Below are 26,281 nucleotides of genomic sequence, written 5' to 3'. Positions count from 1 at the left end.
TGCGCTGGCTCCCCAGCATCTTCGGGAAATAGGACACCCAGTAGCTTGGCAGCAGCCATGCATAATGACAGCGTATGGTTCTCCCAGCCTGGACGGCAACGGTCCTGCCCCCTCAGCTTCAGGACGTGTCCCAAAGCGCCCTGAATGTGGACCCTGACTCCTGCTCAAGGTTCCATGCCGTGACTGTCACCTCAGTACCTCTTACAGGGGCTCAGTGCCTTGGGACACCATGCAGTGCAGCAGCTTTAGCTGTAGCCCTCAACCTCTGTGGCCTCATTTTCCAAAACACCTTGTGTCCGTACAGGCAGACTTAGCTGAGGTCTAGGAGAGACCTCCTCGAACCCGAGGAGAAGGCAGGGCGGAGAGCACCAAGCTCCTGCAGAGGTGTGCCGGGCCCTTCCTCCAATGGAGAAGGCTGTGTTTGAAACGCCCCCTGAAGAAGTTAGGGATTAGTGCTCGTTATCTGTGGGTTCTGGTAAGGCTGAGGTTGCTGTAGACCAAAAGGAAGGTTACCAAGTGGGGCTCAGGGGCAGCACAGGTAGACAGCGTCAGGGGTGGATGTGGGTGGGGATGAGGGGCACAGCGCGGTCCCAGTTAACCGTCACAAGAGTAGCCGACTCAATATTATCCCACGGGCAGAGCACGAGGTTGACTGAGGTGGGTGGGAAGGGGAAGCCTGGAATAGGACAGGGAGTCTGGCTGGACCTTCCAGCAGGGACGACCCCTGATTGTTTCTCCATGGTGAGGCAGCGCCACCTGCTGGCTATTTCGCAAACCAATTAACAAGGTTAACAAAATCCAAACCAATTAACAAGGCGTCCATTCCGATTCACAGCGACCCCATGTGTATCAGAGTAGAAATGCGCTTTTTAGGTGATGTGGAATAAGCACTGGACCGTAAAGTCAGTTTGAACTGCAGGGTTCGCGGTTCAAACTCACCAACAGTTTCTCGGAAACCCTAATATAGGGTAATTATGAGTCCAACCGACTCCAAGGCACATAACAACCACCTCCACCCAGAAGCAGGTCCTGAGGCCTCTCTTCCAAGTGGCCCCAGGGTGGATTTGAACTACCTTTCTCTTAGTAGCCAAGTACGTTCATTACCTATTTGCATTATTCGGAGATAATCCTAAAAGTGAAACCCCACCAGGGCAAATTGTTCACCAAGTGGTGACCAAGCACATGGACACAAATGATGGGACCTCAGTCATGGTTTTTTTGGGGGGTGGGTTGGGGGACAAATTCATTAACTTAGTCATTTTTTGTCATTTCTAGTTATACAAACGATGTTGTTGTTGTTAAGTGCCGTCGAGTCGGTTTCGATACAAATGATAGGGCTTATTAAAAATCAACCAAAAAGATATACTTTGGAAAACTGAAGAGAAAAAAAGTAAAAAAAAACCAAGTCAACCCCCACCGTCTAGACCTAGACAGCTACAAGGGTCCTGTTAATACCTGTCAGTATGGAGATGCAGGCTTTTGGAGAAGCAGACCAAGAAAGGGTTCCCGGAGCCAGAGGGGCTGGGTTCGAATGCCATACCACCCCTTCCTCACTTTCTGAGCCTGGGCAGGTGCGCTTCCTCTCCCTCAGTTTCCTCTTCTGCAAAAATGAGGATAATAATAAGAGCACATTTCCCAAAGCACTGTTGTGAGGATTGAAGGGTTGACAGGGGAAGAAACCAGGACACCGAGAGGGTAAGTGCTTTGCCCAGAGTCACACAGCCAGAATCCTACAGCTGAACTCGTGCCAGACCTTGGAATGTGTGACTTCTGAGCCATTTTCTTCAGGCATTAGACAATGAGTGTCTCTGTGCTCCATCAAGTTCCTGAGACATCTACCAAAACAACCAAGCCAATCCCATGGCCACCGAGTCAATACTGACTCATGCTTACCCTGTGGGACAGGGGTTCCGAGGAGGCTGGCTTTAAGTCCTTACAAAAGCAGGCTGTTTCATCTTTCTTCCAGGGAGTAGCTGGTTTGAACCTTTGACTTTCTGATGAGCAGCCCAACATTTAACCTACTGTTCCACCTTATGAGATATCTGTTGTTAAGTGCCATCGAGTCAGTTCTAACTCATAGTGACCCTGGTATAGGGTTTCCAAGGAGGCTCTGGTGAGCTTGAACTGCTAACCTTGTGGTTCAAACCAACTTGCAGTCCAGTGCTTATCCCACAGCGCCACACCAGTGGCCCCTTAAAATCAAAGAGCTGATGGGTCTGCGTTCCCCAAAGAGAGACTTCTCTTTCTGTGGTGGGACTTGGCAGGGCTGGGCCCCCCGGATGCTCAGGGCAGCCTAGTTTACTCAGCACCACTTTACACCTTCATGACGAGCTAAGTGCAAAACGCCCACAGTCCCTGGGCACTCATCAGCTCCCACTGCAATAATGATTGATGGCCTGGGAAAGACAGGAGTCCGCTCATAGTGAGACGGCCGCCCTGGCTTCCACCCTCTGAATTCTGCTTGTTTGAAAGGTCACCTGCGCAGCCCCAGGGAGGACCTGGGATGACAACAAAGACTTGGCAAAGTGACCAGGAGGCAGGGGTGCACAGCAGAGGGAGGGGCTCTGAGTCCTGTGGCTCCACCACACAGTACTAGGGGTTCCATGGTGTGCCATCCAGGACTCAAGGGTCAGATGTGACATGGAGACCCTGTCCTTCATGCTGTGTGCCCTGGGGAAATCACTCTCCTTCTCTGAGCGGGCTCTGCTCTGTTGAGAACATGCCCCAGGTTCTATCGGCCCCGTTCTGCCTTAGGTGGCAAGGGAAAGAAAGTAAAGGTACAGGGTGGTTCTGGTTGAGTCTGTGAGAAGCTGCTCTCTTGGGTTCACTTCTTACTACCGGGGGGATCTCTGTGCAAGTCCATTTGCTTTCTGTGCCTCGGTTGTCCCATCTGTGGAATGGAGACACCTTCCCTCAGACGTTACCGTGAAGATGAAATGGCATGTATTTGCATCTCAGTATAATTTATGTGTATATATTATCTCTTTGATAATAAAAATATATGAGGGGGCTTCAAAAAGTTCATGGAAATATGGGCTGTTTTCATGAACTTTTTGAAGTGCCTTTGTATAAAGATGCAAGAGAACTCCAAAACAAGTCTTATAGGGCATGTTCCAAGGGCCAGGAGAAAAAATCCTACCACCACCATGAACTGACTCTTCTAATGTCTCTGTGTTCTAGTACTGGTCACTAGACTTGTTGTAAAGTGCCGTCAAGTCGGTTCCGACTCATAGCAACCCTTTAGAGGGTTTGTGAGGAGTGGCTGGTGGGTGACCTTGTGATTAGCAGTCCAGTGCTTATCCTACATTTCCACGTGGTCTTATTTAATACGATGTAAAAATCATTTTCAGGAGCATGGTGGTTCCATAGGGTAAACACTGGGCTACAAACCACAAGGTCAATGGTTCAAGCCCACCAGATGCTCCGCAGAAGGTAAGACTTTCTGCTCCCACAAAGATTGTTGTTGTGAGATGCCCACAAAGATTAAGGCTTGGAAATCTACACAGGGTTGCTATGGATGAGAACCGACTTCACGGCACTTCACAATAAATCATTTTTGGAATGATGATATAAATAGCTGTCCTAACATGTTCCTACTTCTGACCTCTCTCTGTAGTAACGTGTGTGAAGATAAAGTGTTGTGTGTGTAGCTAGATGCTGTCAGGTTGGCCTGACTCACAGCGAGCCTGTGAACAACAGAACCAAGCCCACCCTGTCCTGCGTCATTGTCACAATGGTGGCTGTTGGAGCCCTTTGTTGTAACTACTGTGTTTTAGCCACTCAGTCATCTCGATGAGGGTCTTCCTCTGGTTCTCTGACCCTCCTCTTCACCAAGCATGACGTCCTTCTCCAGGGACCGGTCTCTCCTGAGAACATGGCCGACGTCCAGGACACTGAATCACCATTCTCGATTCTAAAGAGCATTCTACCCGTACTTCTTTCCAGACAGATTTGTTTGCTTTTCTGACAATCCGTGGTATATTCAATATTCTTCTAAAATCTCTCTAATGTGTAAAAATATGGGGTTGGAAGGAAGTGTCAAAAAGGTAATGGAATAATCCCATTATCTTTCTGTTCCATCTTTCCATGAGCTTTTCGAAGCCCCCATGGGTGTATTTGGGTACTTTCATAAATGTGAGGTGTCAAGGGAATCTTTTGTAAATATTCTTTTCACAAATTGCAGGGCTGAGTGAAGAACAAAAATGTTTAAAAGGCACATATTCTAAGTAGGAACTGCTGTGGTCTGTTTGTTTTTTTAAATGTGTGAGAGATGATTTTACAATGGCCAGTGCCTCTCATGGAGACCTCATGCATGTCAGAGTAGACTTGTCCTCCGTAAGGTTTTTCAATGGGAGTAGATTGCCACCCCTTTCTTCTGGGGAACCTGTGGGTGATCCTGAGCCACCAAACTCAGCAGCCCTACCAGGGCCTCCAACTTTACAACTACGTATGTATTTTGTTTCAATTGAGCTTAGACATCTGGCAGTAAAATTGTGTATTTTCTTAGGCAGATCATCTTAGGCACGGATTCAGAGATCTAAATCAAAGAATGAAATGCGGGCTTTTATCTTCTACTTTCATGTCCCTTTGCTCTTTTATGTTCTTTGCCTCTTTACCTACTTTGCTGTCCACTCACACACCCTCTTGTTGTTGTTGTTGTTGTTGTTGTGCCGTCTAGTCAGTTCTGACTCATAGCAACCCTATGCACAATAGAACGAAACACTGCGAGGTGCTGAGTCAACCTCACAAGTGTTAAGCTTGAGCCCACTGCTGTTGCCACTGTACCAGTCCATCTCGTTGGAAGTCTTCCTTATCACTGACCCTCCACTTTACCAAGAATGATGTACTTTTCCAGGGACTGGTCCCTCCTGATAATGTGTCTGAAGGATGAGAGACGAAGTGTGGGCATCCTGGCTTCTAAGGAGCACTCTGGCTGTATTTCTTCCAAAATAGACTTGTTTGTTCTTCTGGCAGTCCATGGTACTTTTAATATGTTTCTCCAACACCGTAACTCAAATGCATTGTGATACTGTGGTTCTGTGTTACTGTGGGTCGTCTTTTTTGTTTTTCTTTTACTTTTTATTGTGAAGTGAGTGACGGTTTACAGAGCAGATCATCAGTTTTACATTCAACAAACCATCTACTTTGCTTCATTATATGGTTGTGATCCCTTCCATGCGCCAACAGTTAACAGCATTGACCTTGATTCACTTTAACCACTGTGTTCTTCCCGGTGTCTCCCGCCACCCCATCTGTCCTCTGCCACCTCCCTCCGGTTGTATATTGCCTGCCCCATCACCCATGCCAATGCCTGTCTGCGCTATGGGTCATCTTTGCAATGGCTTGAAGAGTAGACACTAGGGATGGAGTCGGGGTTGGGGGGCTTTGGGTAGATAAGCCTTCTTCTCCCAGTCTTCTCATCCCTCTCCGTGATGGGATCATCCCAGGAAGGTTGTGAGAATTAGGAGCAGGAAGCTTCAGAGTAAAAACAGCATCTAGTGAGGAAAGCAGACTGGAGGGAGGGAGGGAGAGCGAGCCTTCTTCCCTGAGCGCTGCTGGGTGGCGGGAGCTGGGTGGCCCATGCGCAGGATCCTGAGCCTGGCTCCGTGCTGAGACTCAGAAGTGTGTGAACCCTGTGGCTTCTCGCGAGTGTAGTATTTATACGTGGTACAGCGCCGCCCCCTGGTGAAGATACTGAGGTGCAGGGCATGAAGCAATGTGGTCCTGAAACCGGTGAGAATTCAAACTCAGGTCTCAGCAGCTCCAAGATTGCTCCCGCTGAGTAGCAAGGATTGTGGTTTTGTTTCATCTTCTATGAAGCTGTGCACACGGTTCAGATGCCACCCTACAGACAGAAGTCCTGCCCAACTTCACCGCTCAAACCCATCCAAACCCATAGTCACCGCATCGATTCCGACTCACAGGGACCCTATAGGGCAGGGGCATCTCTATGGAAGCAGAAGGTCCCATCTTCCTCATGAAGTGGCTGGTGGATTCAAACCACCTTTCCCGGTTAGCAACCCTAGGCTTTACCCACTGCGCTACCAGAGATGCTTCCTGTTTAGGCAGAGGGGCAGGGACAAGGCTAGGAAACAGCTTCACTGCGCCGGTCCATAGACTCCTCCACAGTTCTCATCAACAGTGTGGTAAAAAGATCTTCTTTTCCAGGTGCGTATCTGGGTCACCCTAGTGACCCTCACGCTCCTTCCTAGGCGCCCCGAACGGGCTGGTATCTATGCTGAACACCTCGGCCTCTCGCATGCAAGCGCTGCTATCAAGTGAAATGTACGGAGCGGCTGCCTTTGCTGGCCATGGTTTATGGAGCTCATGTGAAGAGCTCTTTATTTGTTGTGCTTGGCAGCATTAAAAAGGATCATATTAAATAACTCCATAAAACAGACTCGTTCGCTTTGCTACTTGGAGATGTATTCTTCAGATAATTCATCTTGGTGGGATCACTTGGATTCCATGCCAATCAAAATTTCACACTCCAAGGAACACACTCCCCCTTAGTCTCAGCGCCTTGTTTTTGTGTGTGTATAAAGTCTCTTCTAGTATCTCCACGTTTCTAAACATTCTTTTTATGTTTAGACATTCAAATAAGTTAAATGTGATTACCGCAAGGTCGGTGGTTCAAACCCACCAGTCAATTCTTGGAAATCCTATACAGGATCGCTATGAGTCAGAATCAACCAGACAACACTTAACAACAACAAACGGCAACCAATAGCTCTCAGTCCACATTTCTTAGGAAGGAAATGTATCCCCAACCTGAAATAACTTCTAGACTCTGACCTGTTTGGGGGACCTTCTGGTCTGCCCACTTGCAGGTGCCATACCGTTTTAAGTATGGACGCTTTAGAGCACGTTTTGATACCCACAATGGCAAATTGGTTTTCCTTAATCTGGACTGTATTTGGGGACCTTGGTGATACAGCGGGTTAGGCACTGGGCTATGCTAACCACAAGGTTGGCAATTCAAACCCAGCAGCCATTCTGTGGGACAAACTTGAGGCTTTCTGCTTCTGTAAAGATGTGTAGGCTTAACCCTAAGGAGCAGTCCCACTCTGCTCTACGGAGTTTTTATGAAACAGAATCCACTCAACAGAAGTGGGCTCATTATTTGTTTAGTTTTGACTACACTTAGCATTCACTGTCCACCCAACTGAGTTCCAGGAAAAACGTGTCCTCAGGTTTTAACAGGGAAGTTACAGCATCTCTTCATATGGGGAGAAGAAATACCTTCAGAACAGTGAATCATTTCATCCAAGACTGTGGTCTTGTTGTTAAGTGCCGTCAAGTTAGTTCTGACGAGGAGCCGCTGGTGGGTTTGAACCGCGGACCTGGTGGTTCGGTGCCTTTCCCTGCAGTGCTACATCAGGATTCCAGACTCCGAGAACATGATGTCTCTGTGTTCAGCTCTTTTCTCTCTTTAAGGAAAGTTTGTCATTTTAAAAAATGTGATTCCTGATTTGCTTTACAGGTTTATTCCCCAGTCCTGGTGTGGCATATAGGATAAGGACTAGACTACTAGCCACAAAGTCAGCAGTTCAAATCCACTGAAAACCTTACACACTGTTACTATGAATTGGAACTGACTCGATGGCACTTAACAAATCTCTTATATATTTATATATTGTTGTTGTTGTTAAGTACCGTGGAGTCGGTTCCAACTCATACATACATCATATATAAGGAGCTCTGGTAGCGTAGCCGTTACAACTTGGGCTGCTAACCTCAGGGTCAGCAGTTTGAAACTACCAGCTGTTCCGTGGGAGAAAGATGAGGCTTTCTGCTCCCATAAAGATTTACAGCCTTGGAAACCATGTGCAGGGTCACTGTGAGTTGGAACCGACTCCATGGCACAGAACATCATCATATATATATATGCTCCTTGGAAACCCTATAAGGGTCGCTATGGGTCGGAATCAACTCAAGGGCACTTCACAACAACACATACATACATACATATATACCTATAGACGCCTGGTGTGTAGGATCAGCACTGGACAGGTAACCACTAGGTCAGCGGTTCAACCCACCCACTGCTCTTTGGAAACCCTCTACAGGGTCGCTATGGGTTGGAACTGACTGGTTGGCACTTCATGACAACACTTAAGAGTTTTGGTGGCTGTCGCCATTTGCCAACTCTTTCTGGTTATTCGTGGATTGTTTTGCTGTTCTAAACCGTCAGGCTGATTCTGACTCACAGTGATCCTCTATAAGGTTTCTGAGGGTTTAAATCTTTGCAGGAACAGAAAGCCTCAGAGTTTTCGCTTGCAGAGCAACTGGTGGGCTCAAACCGCTGACCTTGTGGTTCATAGCTCAGTGCTTATCTTATGGAGCCAGCATGCTTTGCAATGTTTCATGTGGGAAAGTAAGACTTTCTTGGGCTGAAGGAAGGTTTTTGTTTGGCTTTCTAAATGTTTGTGAATTGAGTGAGAGTTTTACATTCAACGGCTCTTAGACTTTGCGGCATTCCAGTGAATGCAGTCCCCTCCATGGGCCTTCAGGAGATAGCGTCCACGCTTCCCTCAAGCTCTCCAATTCCTCCCGTGTGTCCCGCTGCTTTCATCTTTCCTCTGCCAACCTCCTGAAGGGAAGTCTGGACTTGGATTCTTCCTGACGATTGCCTTCTCTCTGTCTTGCTCCTTCTGCTCTAGCTCCAGGGATGAACCGTTGGCTCGGTCTTCTAACAAACTGAGTCTATCTGTGTGTGCATGGATTCTGTCTTTGGTTCAGCGACTGAAGTTTTTTTATTTTGTAGAATTTCTCTTTGTAAATATGGTTTCTTCTTCTTCTTCTTCCCAGTCTATTCTCTTTTGGATGGGTGCAATGACCTTTGAGTCTCATTCTGATTCCTGTATGAACATGTCCACAGAGGTTTGATACTGTTTGGGGATATCTGCTCATCGTTGGAGGGACAGACCTAGACTGAGCAGGATCCCCAAAGCCCTCTCCCGGTGATTGCTTCCTCAGGATGTCTGAGGGTCTGAGGGCTGTCCCGGTTCCCGGCCATGTCTGTGGTCTGAGTATGAGTAGGGGCTTGTGCCTTCTCCATGGTCTCACTCATCTTCTTGCTCACAGCGTGTCTTCGTCTCTCCTCCACACCACATCAGTGCCCACACACCGCTACGCTCTCTTGGCGTCTGTCCCACTGTGTCCTGATGGGTGGAGCCGTGGTTTCCTGTCGAAGATGCTGCCTATGAGCCTCTCCTGTGAACTTCTGTGTGTCTTCCGAGCAGCCAGGTGCCCGGGTCTTTCACTCTGAGACCTGAGTTCTGTTTATTCCGGGAGCTCCATCCAGCATTTCCTTCAGTGGATTCTTTTTTTTTTTTTTTTTTTTTCTTTTATTACAATCTATGTTTTTCTTTTTTTTTTTTTTTTTTTTTTTTTTGCTTGTGAGCTGTTCTCAGTCCTCTCACGGGGTGAGGGGGCACTCGAGTTGAATGAACGGGTGGCTGAGGGCTGTAAGAAGCAGAGGAGCCCACCCCATGCTCCCCTGTAGCTAAATTAACAGCATCACAGAGTAAAGGTCACCAGGAGTGCTACGAGACCAAATGGTCAACAGCGACAGTAAAACCAACATGAGATAGGGGAGCACCTAGATGTCTGGGCTCCTTACTGCTGCCATGGCAGGAACCCCAGAGACATATTGTAATTGTTAGGTGCCACTGAGTTGGTTCTGACCCATAGCAACCCTGTGTACAACACAACGGGACAGCACCTGCCCCTGAACCATCCTGTTACAGTCAACAGAACAGCCGTCCCTTTGCCTTCGGACAGGGCAGTGATGGCCGGGGCAGGTCTCACGCTTGCCCTCTGCTCGGTGAAAGCAGATGGCCCTGCTGTCCTGCTCCCAAGCCCAGGTTCACGATCACAGTGCAGGGCGCGTGCTTAGAATCCTGGACAAGCCTCCTCGCTGGCCGTCCACTGGCAGAGCTACCCACCATTAGGGACATTCCAGGAACGACCCGCACCCTGAATGGCACCTCGCTAAGGGGTCATTTTCCATGATTCCCCCTTATTATCATTATGTGATTTACACAATTATGGTGTTCGCAACAACCCAGGGTCCTGGGAACACACAGGAAAGGCTGTTAAGTCTGCACTGTGTCATTGCTCTTCCTTGTAAAGACTCCCAGATGCAGGGAGGGTGGGACAAGGTGTGGACACTGACAGTTGGAGAACTTGTGTCTTTAGATTGACTTCTTCCTAATTCTGAAGACACCCTAACCCTTATTACCTGGGTGGTGCACATGGTTGCTCGGCTGCTCATTGAGAGGATGGTGGTTTGGACCCACCCAGAGGTGCCTTGGAAGAAAGGCCTGGTGATCCGCTTCTGAACTCAGCCACAATCAACACTGAGGAGCCCAGTTCTGCTCTGGCACAGAGGGGGCGCTGTGAGCCAGCTAGCTCAATTCCCCGATTTACGACCGGGCTCCAGTCCAATGACTCTGTCGTTCGCCGGTTCTTTTTTAAAGTTTCCATTCTCGTTCGCAGTTATTCAGGGATCGCACACTGCAGTGAGGGGGGTTTCAAAACATACCTCTTCTTTCCATTTTCCATGCACTTTTTGAACCCCCTTTGCAGGTAGTACGATGAGGTGGTTGTTAGGTGCCGTTGGATCGGTGCTGACTTACAGCGACCTTGTGTACAACAGAACAAAACACTGCCTAGTCCTGTGCTAACCTCACAATTGCTGCTGCCACTGTGCCAATCCAACTCGGGGGTCTTCTTTTACACTGGACCTCCACTGTACCAAGCACGAAGTCCTTCTCCAAGGACTGGTTCCTCCTGATACTGTCTGAAGTGTGAGACATGAATTGAAGAGCAATGGTGTCGTATTCATCATCAAAAGAACATTTCAAGATCTATCCTGAAGTATAATGTTGCTTGTGATAGGACAATATCCATATGCCCACGAGGAAGACTAGTTAATATTATTCACATTTACACACCAACCACTAAAGCCAGCGATGCAGTATGGTGAGAAGACGTACCAAACCCAAAGATCCTAAGTGTGCTTCACCGTAATGAAAATGCGTGTGGGTGGGGACCACCTGCATATGGTAACTCTGGATTGTTTTATTGCAAGTGACAGAGACACCAAGTAACTAGGCCTACCCAGGATGGAGCGCTGATTGACTTGTGTAACTCAACAGTCACAGGGCGACTCTAGCTTCAGGTTCGGCTGAAACAACGCAGACCGCCATCCTCATTCCCAGAGACAAAGCCTGTGGAGTTGCTGGAAACAACCAACAGGAGGGCAGATGGATGGGCGGAGGGAGGCCGGCAGCCCAGTTCGTTTTCAGGCTCCTGTTCACGTGCGACTCAGGCGAACGTCCCGTCCCCAGGAGAACCAAGAGGCAGACGTGAGGCATGAACAGCTGGTGAGGTTCTTCACTGCCCCCCTGCCTGGCTCTGCTGGCCCTCATTGTCCCCCCCCACATGGCTCTGCTGGCCGTCACTGTCCCCCTGCCTGGCTCTGCCCATTCTTCCTGTCCCCCTGCCTGGCTCTGCCCGTCCTCTCTGTCCCCCCACTGCTCCCCAGCTCCACCTGCAGGGTGCTGGTACCCAGGTGCAGGTCCTGTAGGCAGGTGACCACCCGCTCGGCCTCAGCTGCGTCCCTGTAGCCCAGGAGTGCCGGACGCCGCGGGCCCTGCCAGGTGAGTCGCAGTGGGGTGGCCTGGTGCTCCTGGAGGATTCTCTTCAGCTGACCCACACGGGTGCCTGCAGGGAGGCCCTCCACACACACAGTGGCCGTGATGGTGGGAGGTGAACGACCCCTGTGCTGACGGCTGTGGGCTGTGGGCACAGGTCCCTTGGCTGGCTGGAGGACATCCTGAGGGACGTCCCAGGGCCTCTGGGTGGCGTCTGGGGAAGCCTCATGCCGCTGCTGCTGGCCCCAGAGCGTGACGTCCTTCCCAGCCTGCTGCTCCCGCCAGCGGAGGCTCCTCAGCACAGGTATTCGCTGTAGTACCTCAGGGCGGATCTGCAAAGACAGAGCGTCCATGTAGACCAGCAAGGGCCTGGGCAGAGGACCCCCACCCTAGGTGGTCTGTCCAGCTGCCCTCACAGCCTCAGGGACACTGGATACCAGCTGCTGTCTCAGAGTTGGTCTCTCCTGTGGCACCCACCCCACAAACAAGCTAAGGGTCACAGGACAGGAACAGCAACTCCCCAGGGCTTCCTGCCCCAACCCCCACCATACCCCAGGACAGCAGGGTGTCTGACAACCAATAGCAAGACCCCATCTGCGCCACCATGGCACACTGAGTCCCTTCTAACAGTGACGTCATGTGGCAGAATGGAGCTGCCCCCAAAGCAGATCTCCAGGTCTTGCTACCTCGGAGCTGCTTGTAGCTTCAAGTCACCCAACTGCAGGTTAAGCAGCCTGGTGCCAACCAGGGCTACTTCCTAGGTTGCAGTGGTCATTGGGCCCTGGACAGTCCTGTGGCCACAGCCCAGCTAAGCCAGTGTCTGTCCACAGCCCTGTCCCACCTTCTTCAAGAGCTCAGACTCCAGATGTTTTGGTGGAGACTGAAAATGGGAGGGAAACAGAGGTCATGAGCTTTCAACGATCTCCCTGGTTCTGGACCTCGTGTTCAGCCGTCAACGCTCACGGAAGCAGCAGTCACAAAATCAAACGACGTATTGCATTGGACAAATGTGCTGCACAAATGAGCAGAGATGTCAGTTTGAGGACTAAGGTGTGCCTGACCCAAGCCACGGTATTTTCAATAACCTCATATGCATGCAAAAGCTGGGCAATGAATAAGGAAGACACTAGAAGATTTGATGCCTTTGAGTTCTGGTGTTGGAGGAGAATATTGAAAGCGCCATGGGCTGCCAAAAGTACCAACAAATGTATGCTGGAAGAAGTGCAGCCAGAAGGCTCCTTAGAAGCCAAGAGGGTGAGACTTCATCTCTCCTACTTTGGGCATATTAACAGGAGGAACCAGTCCTTGGACATGGACATCATGATTGGTAAAGTGGAGGGTCAGCAAAAAAGAGAAAGGCCCCCAATGAGATGGACTGGCACAGTGGCACCAGCAGTGGGTCAAAGCACAGTATAGATTGTGAGGTTGGCGCAGGACCAGGAAGAGGTCCATTCTGTTGTGCACAGGGGTCACTATGAGTCGGAGCCAACTCCATGGCACCTAACAAGACGACTTCGTGTTTAGGAAGGGTGACCACGTTCCAGGACACATGACTGCATACTTATGTGGAAGGAGGAGACGTGGTTCAGGGTCAGAGCGGCTGACCCTATGACTGACTGGGATGCTGGAGCCCTCACAGCCTGTCCACCAGCAGACCGCCCAGGGGGTGTCCACATTCCCAGGCAGAAATCCCTTCCGACATTGGCTGGGTGGGACTGCACCTCATTGGCTCTGCTTATCCTTCCAGCAACGCACACACCACCCAGCTAGACAGTGCCTCAATCATGGTACCACACAGAGACAACATACAAACTCTCCCCAACCCACCGCACACACCACCCAGCTAGACAGTGCTTCAATCATGGTACCACACAGAGACAACATACAAACTCTCCCCACCCCACCGCACACACCACCCAGCTAGACAGTGCTTCAATCGCGGTACCACACATACAGACAACATAGAAACACTCCCCACCCCACCCCCACTGGCCACGCAGAGGGTCTCCACAGTGGACGCGATGCCCTTCCCAGAACACAGCACATATCAGAGGCATGGATTCCCGTGAGGACTGGCAGAGCCTGGCGTCAGGCCCTGCTCCCCCTCACCTACCCCCAGACGCGTCTTTGGACCTAGAAAGTGGCATTCCCCTGCTGTGTGTGTGCGCGTGTGGCTCCCAAGCTCTCGCTGCCCAGTGGCAGGGCCATCCTGTGGGGGGCAAGAGGCCCCTGGTATGACCCTTCCTGGCTGGCTGTTCAGAATCTGTCTCCTGTTGCCATTTTCCATGTGCAGTGAAAGCTTGTTAATCAGACGCTAAACAGTATTTCTGCCCTGCTAGTCATCACTCCAACCTTACACTGGGTCCTCTGATGGGCAGGCCTTTACTGCACTACACACCTGCTGTATCTTCTAAGCGTTGATGGTCGGTGCCGTTTTCCCAATAGCCTGTGCTCACTCCCTGTCTCAGTGCCGGATTTTGGTCATTTTCATGAGATTTCCAGCGTTCTCACCATGCTTGTTGCATCATTGGCCGACTATTGTCCACTGTCGGCACCGCTTTCACCGGGAAACCCAAACATTCCTCAGACTGCGCCGACTGTGGTATTCGCTTTACTGCGGTGGTCTGGAACCAGGTCTCCACAACAATGAGCCCAAGGCTAGAAGAATATCATGGAAAGACACACCAATGTTTGCCATTGAGTTGGTTCCAACTCATAGTGACTCTACACAAGGCTTATGAGGAGCCGCTGGTGAGTTTGACCCGCCGATCATGTGGTGAGCAGCACTGAAATGTCCCAAGAGCTAAGAAGATGGGTCTGAGGAGGGCTACCCAAGGTTTGCTGTTGTTAAATGCCATTGAGTTGGTTCCGGCTCACAGCGACCCTGTGTAGTAGGTTTTCAGAGGAGCGGCTCCTACCTTTATTAGTACCTGGGGATTTTGTTCCCATCCAATGTCAGTGAAAATGTTCTTTCATAATGCTCCAAACCCCACAACCAAACCCAGTTACAGTCAATTCTGACTCACAGCAACCAAATACAGGTTTTGGGAGACAATAAATCGTTACAGGAGCCAAGAGCCTCATCTTTCTCCTGAGAAAGGGCTCCTTACATAGCACTCAGGGGCAAGAACGCATCGCGGCTTCACGTGGTCAGTGCACAGTGACGACCAGGCAGGACAGAGCGGAGAATATGGGCCCAGATCGAGAAATGGCTTTGCAGAAGTTTGGGGGTCTTGCCAAAGCCAATCAGTGACTACCGTCTGCTGAGAGGAGGGGTTCCCAGCAGCCAGGGAGGTTTCACATTGCCCCGTAAGCAGAAAGCTCTGGCAGAGTGTGGCTGTCTTTGGTGTAAGGATGTCAAATGACCTAACTGGTCATTTTCACACTGTTCAAGTGCAAACCTGCAGATTCTGCTCGGGGATTCCCTAGGCATGACTCTTCTTCCCAGGGGTTTGGGGGGACTGCACATCTCCTCTCGCTTGCTGCCACCGATGGCCTTCTCTGACGTGCTCTGGGAGGCCAGCCGCACTCCCGTCCTGAACTCGCCTCCACGTGAGGTGCTCTCAATATCCCTTCCCCTGCCGTGCATCCAAAAACTGGACTTGGAGTGACCTGCCCTTCCCACCCTGGTCCACTCAGCTGCTCAGACCTCAGGGCTGTGGTAAGGGCTGGTCAGGGAGCAAGCGCTCGTCCACCCTGGCCACCGCCTGTGGGCCAGGAACCCTGAGGGGACAAGTAGACTTCCAGGCCCCAAGAAGGCCTCTTTCCAGCTCCAGGGAATCAGGGTGGAAGAGTGGGAGACACGGGCAGAATGTTGTTCATCCCCCCAGCAGAGCCGGCCTCATGGTGGGTCCTCAGTGTGGTGACCGCAGATTTCCCCTGTAGGCTGATGGGTAAGGCACGTCCTCACTTAGCCACCCCACAGCGTGGCACCATCAGGCAGGCTGGGGGGCGGGAGGGTGCCCTCTGTCCCATGTGGTTTTGCTCGAAGCTACATACACAGATAGAACATTTCCATTTAAAAGGCAGTACCCAGGGGTTGGGCCGGCTGACTGCTGAGGCTGGGCTCTGTTGGTGCTACCAGCTGCTGTCGTGGGGTGACCCCATGTGTACGGAGTTTTAGTGTTCGCTCACCGGTTCTTCCTTCCCCAGGACCTCTGACGGTGACTCCCGGGACCACCATTCCAGGAACAGGCTGGGATCGCGGACTCCAAGTTCTTGTGCTTTGGAGAAGCCCAGGTCAGTTGGTGCCACTTGGTGAGCTGCAGCCACCAACGTGCTAGTTAGTGGTCGAATACTTAACAGTCTGGAAGAGGAGGAGGCAACTCTTAAAGCTGAGGGACACGTTGTTGTTGTTAGGTGATGTTTAGTCAGTTCCAACTCATAATGATCTGACGCACAATAGAACCAAACCCCGTCGGGTCCTGCCCCACCCACCCTCACAACCCCTGCTGCACTTGAGCCCACAGCTGCTGGCACTGCGTCAATCCAGCTCATTGGGGGTCTTCCTCTTCTCCGCTGACCCTCCACTTTACCAAGGATGATGTCCTTCTCCAGGGACTGGTCCCTCCTGATGACATGTTCGAAGTCTGAGAGATGAAGTCTCACTGTTGTGGCTTCTAAGGAGTGTTCTTCCAAGGCACCTTTGTTCTTATATCTTCACTGAGACCAGAACTCAAACGCACGGATCTGCTCCGGCACACTGAGCCTGTGGACTGTCCACGGTGGGGGTGCCTCGGTCAGTCTGGCCAGTGTTGGGCCATGATGACTGGGACTTGGTCAGCCTGGCCAGAATCGGGCCTTGGGTCCTGGGACTTGGTTGGGTCAGCCAGTGTTAGGCCCCAAGGACTGGACTCAGTCAAGCTGGCCAGTGTTGGACCCCGGGGACTGGACTCAGTCAGTGTGGCCAGTGTTGGGCCCCGGGCTCTGAACTCGGTTAGGTCGGCCTGGGTCAGACCCCGGAGACTGGACTCGGTCAGCGTGGCCAGTGTTGGGCCCCGGGCTGTGGACTCGGTTAGGTCAGCCTGGGTCAGGCCCCGGGGACTGGACTCGGTCAGCCTGGCCAGGGTTGGGGAAGCGGGGAGGGAGGACCTGCTGCACAGTCGGCATACCTTACACCACATGATGCCCTTTGGCCTGGGGCGTTGACACCCTGTCTTGATGACCCGCGTGGGTGTGAGCACATAGTCCACGGTGAGGTCGTGGTCCTCCACGAGTCCTTCAGGAATGTCAACGACCTGCCAGACAGAGGGACAATGGAGCTGACTGAGGGATGGCTGAAGAAGGGTACTGGCTGGGCAGCTTGTCCCTCCCTCTGTGGACGGGACTCGGCCTCGCCCATGAGCACCAAACCTGATGCGAGCACCCACGAGGCCGGGGTCTGTCTGTCTGTCTGTCTGTCCCTCAGTTTCCCTTTACTGGACCACTGGCAGGAGAGTGGCGTCGCCCTGCCTGGCTCTTAGCAGAACGCACCTGGCAGTCGTGGACGACCGTGACCACAGGTGTCTCGTCGCGGACAGCCTCCATCGACACCATCATGGCATACTCCAAGTCAGCGAAGCCTTCTCCCTTCCCAATCCGCCAACCTGAGAGGACAGACCATGACTCAACCTCCATGCACGGGGGCCAGGCCTTTCTGAAGACAGAGAACCCAGAGCCCAAGATCCCAGCCTGCCCCGGGGGACAGTGACCCCGGAAGTGACAGGGAGAGGTGAGCATTGGGCACGGGCATCACTCCAAGAAGAACCGAGCGCCTACTGAGGACCTGAGGTGTGGAAGGCTGATGCTGATGGGTAGCAAAGGAGCAGCTCTGTGAGGACTACGAGCAAGTCCCCCCAAAACCAAACCACGTTCGTCTGTTTACCCTGGGAGGGACTAAAACCTCTGCAACTGAGGCTTCATGACCTGAGACAACAACATCACCCTCTTCTAAAGAATACAAGAGACAATTGCCCGCCTCCAGCCTCCATTCTGGAGGGACGGGGCAAGGAAAGGATGTTTCAGCAATCCTAGTCAAATTGTGGGGGTCTGTCCCAGTGCAGGGCCACCCAGAAGCTGAGGAGACACTGCCCAGCTCCTCAAGACAGCCGACCCCAAAACACCCATGGCCCCCAAGGGAGAGCATGGCTCAGTCAGAAGCCCCAGACATGCTGGCATGTGGGTGACCCTGTGGAGGCAATACCTAAACACATGCCCGTAAGACCCCAGCTGACAGCGCTGCTTCCACGGTTAAAAACCTGCCTCCGAGGGTGCTGGGAAAGTCTGCCAGGCTCCTGGGGATGACAGGGAAGTGTGCCGAGCCACACGGAGGGCATACGGGTGGTACAGGTGTGTGGGAAAGGCACCTGCCCTCAAAAACTCAAAGCAAACACACAGCCTGGTAGCGACTGCAGGACAGGAACCCACAGCCTCATCTTTCTCTTCTGGAACCGTCGGTGGGTTAGCAGTCCACTGCTTAACCTACCGTGCTACCAGAGTTCTTTTGAAGTATCTGTAACCAAACCCAACCCACCGCCACCAAGTCTATTCGGACTCATGTTGTTGTTGTTTAGTGCCGTCGAGTCGGTTCCGACCCATAGCGACCCTGTACAGGGTTTCCGAGGATGTTTTCTTTCTGGGAGCAGAAAGCCTCATCTTTCTTCTGCAGAATGACTGGTGGGTTTGAACCATAACCTGGCAGTTACGGGCCCAACACCAAGTGCTCCTGAGGTGGGAGTCTGGGGACAATCTCTCCCGTTTTGGGGGAGGACAGGGACAAGAGTCACCTGCACAGGGCATGGAACAGATACTTCATAGAATTTCCAGCCAGGCCTGCAGCGGCGGGGGTGGCCCCACATCACCACAGCACCCACCTCCCGAGGGTGCGGGGCAGAGACACACAGGGCCAGAGCTCTGTCCTGGCAAATATGCAGCTGGCATGGGGCTGATGCAGCCTCTCCGGCCCGCAGGACAGAGCCCCTCCCAGCAGGAAGCCCCAGGGTGGTCACTGCGTAGTAAGACCAAGACTTCAAACCCACTGTTCATGGACACTCTGAGGGCTCCATGCAGCGCCAGCTCGATCCAGAGCTGAGACAGAGCTGGCGGTCCATTCTCCCCCTAGGAAGACCACACGTGGACATCCAAAGAGCACAAGTTCCCACGACTTTCAAAGTACAAGTAGCCCTGGTGACGCTGTGAGTTAATCACTGGGCTGCCAACCCAAAGGTTGGTGGTTCGAACTCACCAGCTGCTCCATAGGACAACGCTGAGGCAGGCTGCTCCCACAAAGACGGCAACCTCGGAAACCCCGTGGCTGTGCTCTCTCTATCTGACAGGGTCGCTATGCGTCAGACTCGTGGGTTTGGTTTGGGTTTGGGTTTAGATGACAGATGGGGAGCTGGTGGGGTGGCAGCTTTCAGGATAAGTTGACGGATCCCCGAGGGCTGGCTCTGGAATCTCACCTTGTTCAGACACAGCAACGGACCCCACAACGATCAGATCCACGAGGACCTTGGCATCCAGGCCGATGGGCACACTGTAGTCCCGCACACCCTGAAACAGACGTGGGGCGTGAGAGCCTCTGGGGCCACCCCGCCACCCCTTCCCAAGGAAGCCCCGCTCTGCACCCACTCATTTCTAGAGTCCTTTTAAGGGTGGCGTCCCCCAACTTCCTCCCCAGGAAAGTGGCTGGAGGGAGTGACAGGAAGATACTACAGGACGTCCACTTCATCATACTGAACAAACTGCCTTCCATTGTGATGCCGGAAATCGCAGCTCAAGTCCACCATTGGCTGTGTGACGGCAGTGACCTAGCTCACACTCAGGTATAAACCCGGGATAATGCCACCTGCCTCACCCGAGTGTTCGTGGGATTGAGTGACACAATGCAACAAATTCAGCACATAAAAAACGGTCAGCAAGGTTGGAGGCTGAAGACCACTCAGATGCATCTAGGAAAAGGCTGGAAAATCAGTCATCACAAACCTTGTGGAGCAGAGTTCTCGAACACTACGAGGTCTGTGTGACAGACAGCAGCTTGGGGACCTCTAGCTGGTTCTAAACCATTCTTCCTCAGGGCAGGCACAGACAAGAGCGTTGTACGTGTTGTGTAACAACCACATCTCTTCTGACTTTGACCTGAGTAGGAGCCCTGCGGATGCACTGGGTTAATCCCTGGGCTGATAACCACAAGGCTGGTGGTTCAAACCCACCAGCCACTCCATGGGCGAATGCTGCGGCTGCCTGCTTGGGAAGCCTAGAGCATAGTTCTACTCTGCCCTGTGGGTCACTATGAGTTGGAATTGACTCCAGGGCTGCGGGTTAGGTTTTATGGGGAGGAAACAGCCAGCAGCAACCTGCTCAAAGATGGTGGCCAGCCACTATCAAAGTGACGCAGTCGGTAGCCATCTTAGCAACACGAGAGGTCAGATGGCTCTGCAGCAGGACGCCGTCTCCACCACTAGAGGGCGCAGGAGCAGCAACGGTTTGTTTTTGCTTTGCTTTTTATGGATTAGAGCAGTTTGTGCCAATAACCTGAGCTACACACACGGAACCCACACTTGTCTGTGTCTTTTCTAGCTGGCTTTCTGCTGCATGTTTGTAATGTCTCTGCTCACTTAGCTTTTCCAGAAGTCACTTTCAGTGTCCCGAGGCTGTCTCTCGCTCCCTCCCGTAATTCATGTCTACTCTCAGGGACACCAGCAAAGGCTTACCTGTGAGGTGGCGCATTTTCTCAGGATGTCCTTCCTTGCCCCGGGAGGCGGCACTATCTTGTTAAACAGCCCTGTCCTCAGTCGTGGTGTTGGAACCAGTAAGGTTTTGTGGCTCTATTAAAGGAAAGAGGGTTCTGTAAATGACAAAACTATACATGACCAACTATACACACATGTTGTGTTTAACATTTTAGGAAACGCAGCAAGTTACTTTCATCTGCATCGACCTGAACAAGCATCAAGGATATTGCTTGTCTGTAAATTCGGTTATATCGCGTATATGGGGTGGGGCTGGTTTCACTTAGAGCCGGGAACAAAGGCGGTTCCTAAAGGATCGTGCATGGTATGAAGGGTTGAGACCTCTGCCTCCCACGCAGTAAATGTTGACTGCTGGCAGTACACTGCGGCCGCCATCCCTTCTAGTTCATCAAAGCGATTTACTGAAGAAACAGTGCTTCTAGAAGATTCTAAAAGGAGGGCCCGTCCATCCACTTGGGAGACTGAGCCAGGGAGACGCCCTGCATCCCTCTCCTCCCTCTCCCCAGGAGAATACGTGTTCGTTCCTTTCACCACACGGCATGCAAAGCTCTGTGACAGCTAATGTTATGTTGTCTCTTTGGAGAAGCCTCGATTCTCAGTGGTTTGGAAGATACTGTGTATCCCTCCTATACCAGGAGCTGATGTGAGCAGCCAATCAGGAGGAAGAGGCGTTCCTTTGTGGGTGTGCCCTGCAGCCATGCTATAAATAGATGTTCTGACAAAAGTGACCCTCTTCCTAACTCCACACTGCCACTGCCGTCAACGTCTGACGTCTGATTCTTGGGAAACCCTTTACACCGACGAGATGGCACTTAACAACAACACACACACACAATAATAACATATATATGTTTTTCTTGAGTACCAGCAAGTCCGTTCTGATTCATAGTCCCGGAGGTGGATTTCAACCACCAACCCTGCGGGTAGCATTCCAACTTATCCTATAGCCAGCCCCACATACCAAATTCAGTTTCAGTAAGTTGATTCTTCTTTCTTTGTTATTTTCTTGAACAAGTGCCTGTGTATTTCAGTTGCAAAGCAGGGCTCTAATTCATTATCGTCTTTATCGGCTGTGTTACTCATGAGTTATGAAGATTCAAACAATATTATAAATGCAAGCAAGGTGCATGAGAATTCAGCATGCCTCTACGTCAGCGTTTTGAACACTGTTTATTTTGAATCAAGACACTCTGTGGACCTCAGTGGTTCGACCACTAAGCTACGGAGAGACTCTTGAGCTGTTCCCTCCTATGCCGGGTGAGCCAGAGGCCCAGTCTTCTAAATACAGGCAAACACGCAGGTCGGACCTTAACTCCGGGAAGCGGGGTTACCTGCAGTGCCAGCAGCCGGACACCTTCCAGAGGTTTATCAGGGTCCACTTTCAGTTCCCGCGTCCTGGCAAACACTTCGAGCTCTCTGACGTTCTGGCAAGCCACGAGTGACCCCTAGTCAAGCAGACAGACAGAGGTGCACTTACGTCCAAGACGAAGAAGCGTGCGTTTTTCTGGGGAGCGTCGGGATTGATTTTAACGGTTCTGGCCACTTGGAATTCCTGTAAGCGTGGTAGCTGCTCAGCGGCATGAGACGCGCCCTGTTGTCAAATGGACTACCCGTTATTGGGAGGACCTCGTCCGTACCACGGTCTCATGCAGACACAGAGGAAGTCTACCTCTGACACAGGGAATGTGGACATACCAAAGACACAGCTCTGAACGCAGCCAGGGGAGACAGACTCGAAAAAACTAGGCTGGCCCTAGCTTTCTTTGTACAATGAACTGTCCCAAACGGAACAGTGTGTAGCCCCCACCTAAACCCAGAAACAGCAGGCTACCAACAACTACCTAGAGCCCTGGGGGGCACATTGGCTCTGTAGGATAAGCACTGGCCTGAGAGCCACAAAGTCGGTGGTTCAAGCTCACCAACTGCTCTGTGGGAAAAAGATGAAGCTTTCAGCTCCTGCAGACATTTATAGCCTCGAAAACCCCATACAAGGTCGCTGTGAGTTGGCACGGACTCAAAGAAACTTCACATCACCCCAGAGTCCCACCCCCTGATTGAATTTTTACTGGGATTCCTTCCACCTTTCTCCTGATTCCATGGACATTTCTCTCCATGGGACAATTTTCAACCTGCTCCCGCCCCATCCGTTCTGACTGATAACCACCCTGTGGGACAGGGCAGAGCTGCCCCGTAGGGTTTCCGAGGTTGTCGGTCTTTACCAGAGCAGCTCACCAGGTCTCTATCCTGTGGAGCGGCTGGTGGGTTCGAACCTTGGACCTTTCAGTTAGCAGTTGTTGCATGCTTTACCGCAGCCTCCCCAAGTCATTAGGGTCTCCCCCAAGGGATTCATGGTAGGGCAGTACTGGAATAGCCCCTTCCCTCTACAGTGTCCTTGGGGAGTCCAGGCTTGTGAAAATCTACAACAATGACAAGCTTCCAAGCCGGAGAAAGAGTATTGTTTGCATCAAAGAGCAACCAGGTACACCTCTTCTGAGCAGCTCTTCCCCAGAGCGTGGCCTTGGGGGTGAAAGTTCACTAAGAGGATGAGGGATATCTCCAAACTGCAACCCCACCTCAGCCCAATGGTTCTGGTTTCACGCCAAATTCCCAGTCCCCCGGGGTTCTAGCCTACCCAGGAGTAGGGCAGGGACTGGGTTACCCTCTGATTCACACAGGACTCCCTGTTTCCTTTCGCCAAACTCCAGAAATACTTCCGCTTTAGTACCTTGAAGTTTGGGATTCTGTGATGAACAGGTCGGGGAAAGTCGGCTAAATTATTTGATTCCATGTAGTCCCAGATCTGTTCACGGATGTCCTGCTTGGTGACACCTATTGTGACAAGGGGTTAGTTCAGTACCAAGGAGGTATATTTGGCACGTAGTCACAGACACACTGCCACCCCCAGATCAACGTCAGCACTCTAGGACCATCGTCAATTCCATTCTAAGCCGTCTCGACCCCGTGGAATCAGTTCTGACTCACAGCGACCCTGCACAGGGTGGCCGAGGCCATAAATCTTTACAGGGACAGCCTAACTCGTCACCACGACGCTACCATAGTGCCTTCATCTTAACCCCACAGAGCAGAGGAAATCTGGCCCGTTGACACTGTGTTATAAGTACTAGACCGCAAGGTCAGTTTGAACCACAAGGTCAGCAGTTTAAATGCACCAGGAGCTCCTGGGAAACCCTATACGGGCTGGAGGAGTCGGACCCGACTCGACGACACTTAAGGAATAGACAGACAACCAGGTTGTTCTCCCTCAGCGAAGCTGGTGAATTTGAACCCGATACTTCAGTTAGCAGCCGAGCGCTTAGCTACTGTGTCAGCACAGTTCAATGTCAACTCTTGACACCTGGTTAACGACCACACCAGAGAAGAATCTCGATGTGCTGACCTGAAGTCTGAAAACTGCGCAGGAAGGCTAAGTTGTACATTCAGGACCAATGATTAATCCAGGGCAGAATCAATGAAACGTAACTCAAGGGTTTCCTCTAAGCTCATCAGCAATCAGAGACCACAGTGCAGCGCAGCCCGCGGACCCAGCACTCCTACCCAGCTCTTGTTGGGACACACAAGTTCTGTTGAGAAGCAAAACAATTGAACCCTTGCTGTCTGTTTAGTAAGGAGGCCTGTTGGTGCTGAGTTAGGCATTGGACTGCTTGCTTATCCTACGGTTGGGGTGAAGCTGTCTGCTCCCCACAGTCTCAGAGGTCCTAAGGAGCAGGTCTACTCCGGCCCACAGGGCCGCAGTGAGTGGGAATTGACTCGATGGCAGTGAGTTGGTGGGTGGGCCTATTTAGTATCCAGTAGCTTTGATTCATTCACTATTGCCTTAACTAAGCTTGTCTGAACTCTAAGGGTTCTCGAAGTATGTGTTGATTGTCAAGTCTGTTCTGACACATGTTGACCCCATGTGTTAGGGAGCAGAACTGTGTCCTGGAGTGGGTTTGGGGCTGCAATCTCATGGAAGTGGACCACCAGGATTTTTCCCCAGTGCCGCTGGGTGGGTTTGAACAGCCAACCTTTCAGTTAACAGTCGAAAAGACTACCATCCCTTATGAGTGTGGGAATCTTTTGTTCCAGTTCTGACTTTGGAAATGCCATTTTAGGAAACAGACATCATGCTTAATTCTTTGCCTGGGGCAGTGCTTGTAAGATCTGCATGAACTTTGTGTCCCTCTTGGTAGTGGAAGAATATAAAAATCAGTTCCCAGTGAAGCAGGAAACCAAAGCCAGCACCACCACATGGGCACTTTTTAAAATGCTTCACGGATGTTTGGTTTTGCTGGACAGTTTTGTGGGGGGCAGTCAGAACAGACTGGACCACAGTGACTTTGGTTTTGTGTTTGCACACTTGGTAATCTTACTCAATTCTATGAAGGAGCTTCAAAAAGTTTGTGGGGAAATGGAATTGAAAGAGAATGGAATTTTCCCATGAGGTTTTTTGAAGCCCCCTCGTACTCTCACAACGAACCCAGCTGAGCACTCTGACACCCACCTCTCTCCTCCCTCAGGCCTCCCTCCTCCAGTTCCACCTGGACAACACCTCTCCCAGGAAGCACTCTAGAAAACAGTACCCCATTTGGGAAGGAGCCCCCTCCCCCTCATTGTAGCCAAACTCACACTGCTTTGGTTTTGTTTTCAAGCCATTAGAAACAATCATATCGGCCCAACTGCTCCCATCAAGATTTACAGTCTCGGAAACGTCATATAGAGTCAGTAAGTGTCGGAGTGGGCTCAACTGTAGTGGGTTTGGGGTTTTTTGTTTCTTATAAGCTTATTACAATGACCACTTTAACCAACCACCCTGGACTGTGTCTCCAGCATTGTGTAGGAACACTCACACCTAAAATCTCAGTGAACCACAGACATTTCAGGATTCCCATGTATAAAGCAATGGGCTAGACTACTCCGGTAAAGATTTCCTAGAAACCTTATGGGCCAGCTCTTCTGTCCTATGGGGCACAATCAATTTGATGGCAAAAGGTTGGGTGTGGTGGTGTAGTCAGTTAAGCACTGGAATGCTAACCACAAGGTTGGCAGTTCAAACCCACCAGTTGCTCTGGAGAGCGATGAGACCATCTACTCGGGTAAAGGTTTACAGGAAACCCTAGGGGGCACTTCTCTGTCCTACAGGGTCACTCTGAGTTGGAATCTACTGGGCAGCTGTGTGTGTGGGGGGGGGCGGGGGGGTTGTAATCAGGAGTCCTGGCGGCATAGTGAGTTACCGAAAGTTCGGTGATTGTAAACCACCAGCGAGAGAAAGACCTGGCGATCTGCTTCCGTAAAGATGAGTTTTAGTGTGTACGTGTTGGGGTTCCTGGTGTGGCTCGCGGACCTGACTGCCCAACCAGCCATGCGCACTAATGATGGCCATCGTCTCCGCCTGGCAATTTCCCAGGACACAGCGGTTTCCCCCAGTACAAGGGTGTAGGGTGACGATCGCTACGGAGCCCATCGGCATCCAAACCTCCCAGGCTGCGGACAGCGCGGGGGAAAAGGCCAAGTCCCGGCTACCCCGACTCGGGATGTGCCTGTGCGCCCTCCGCGTCCCTTATATTCCCCGCGGTCTCTCCGCGTCTGCCCCGTGACCCCGCTGCACTGCTCACCCGCCTTCGGCTCCATGGCGACGCTATCACTGCGCGACATCACCGGAACGAACTCTGGCGCGGAGTGACGTCACCCGCCCAGCCGCTCTCCGCGCTCCTGCGCGCGGGCTGTGAGAGGCGGAGGCGGAGCCACGTGTCAGGGGCGTGGCGCTGCGCGGGGGTGTGGCCTAAGGGGTGGAGATGTGGTCAGGCACGCCAGCCAGTGTGATGTCTAGTCCGCGCACGGCGCTGGGCGTTCATTGTCCACTTCTCGGGAGGCTGTGTTGTTCCTTTAACA

At 51.7% G+C, this 26,281-nt stretch overlaps 1 protein-coding gene across 1 annotated transcript; it reads right to left on the bottom strand.

Annotated features, from left to right (window-relative positions):
- Nucleotides 1-11,467: 11,467 nt before the first annotated feature.
- Nucleotides 11,468-26,020, bottom strand: MTHFSD (methenyltetrahydrofolate synthetase domain containing). The gene is made up of 8 exons (XM_006860280.1): nt 26,005-26,020; nt 23,118-23,221; nt 21,724-21,837; nt 20,354-20,467; nt 19,103-19,193; nt 17,136-17,248; nt 16,775-16,900; nt 11,468-11,995 (listed from the first exon to the last, which is right to left on the bottom strand). The coding sequence occupies exons 1-8, from the start codon at nt 26,018-26,020 to the stop codon at nt 11,468-11,470; spliced, it is 1,206 nt and encodes a 401-aa protein (XP_006860342.1).
- Between the last annotated feature and the right edge of the window lie 261 nt (nt 26,021-26,281).

The sequence above is a fragment of the Chrysochloris asiatica genome, unplaced genomic scaffold (genome assembly GCF_000296735.1).
Source record: "Chrysochloris asiatica unplaced genomic scaffold, ChrAsi1.0 scaffold00037, whole genome shotgun sequence".
NCBI classification, from domain to species: domain Eukaryota; kingdom Metazoa; phylum Chordata; class Mammalia; order Afrosoricida; family Chrysochloridae; genus Chrysochloris; species Chrysochloris asiatica.
The sequence above is the reverse complement of the archived record's forward strand: the minus strand, read 5'-3'. Positions and strand labels throughout refer to the sequence as shown.

Bases quoted from the DNA above. Each gene is read 5' to 3' on its own strand.
- MTHFSD (XM_006860280.1), bottom strand. The intron at 20,468-21,723 runs GTAACCCCGCTT...TTCCTTTAATAG, and splicing joins TCCGGCTGCTGGCACTGCAG to AGCCACAAAACCTTACTGGT. The intron at 16,901-17,135 runs GTGCGTTCTGCT...TCTGTCTGGCAG, and splicing joins CGGTCGTCCACGACTGCCAG to GTCGTTGACATTCCTGAAGG.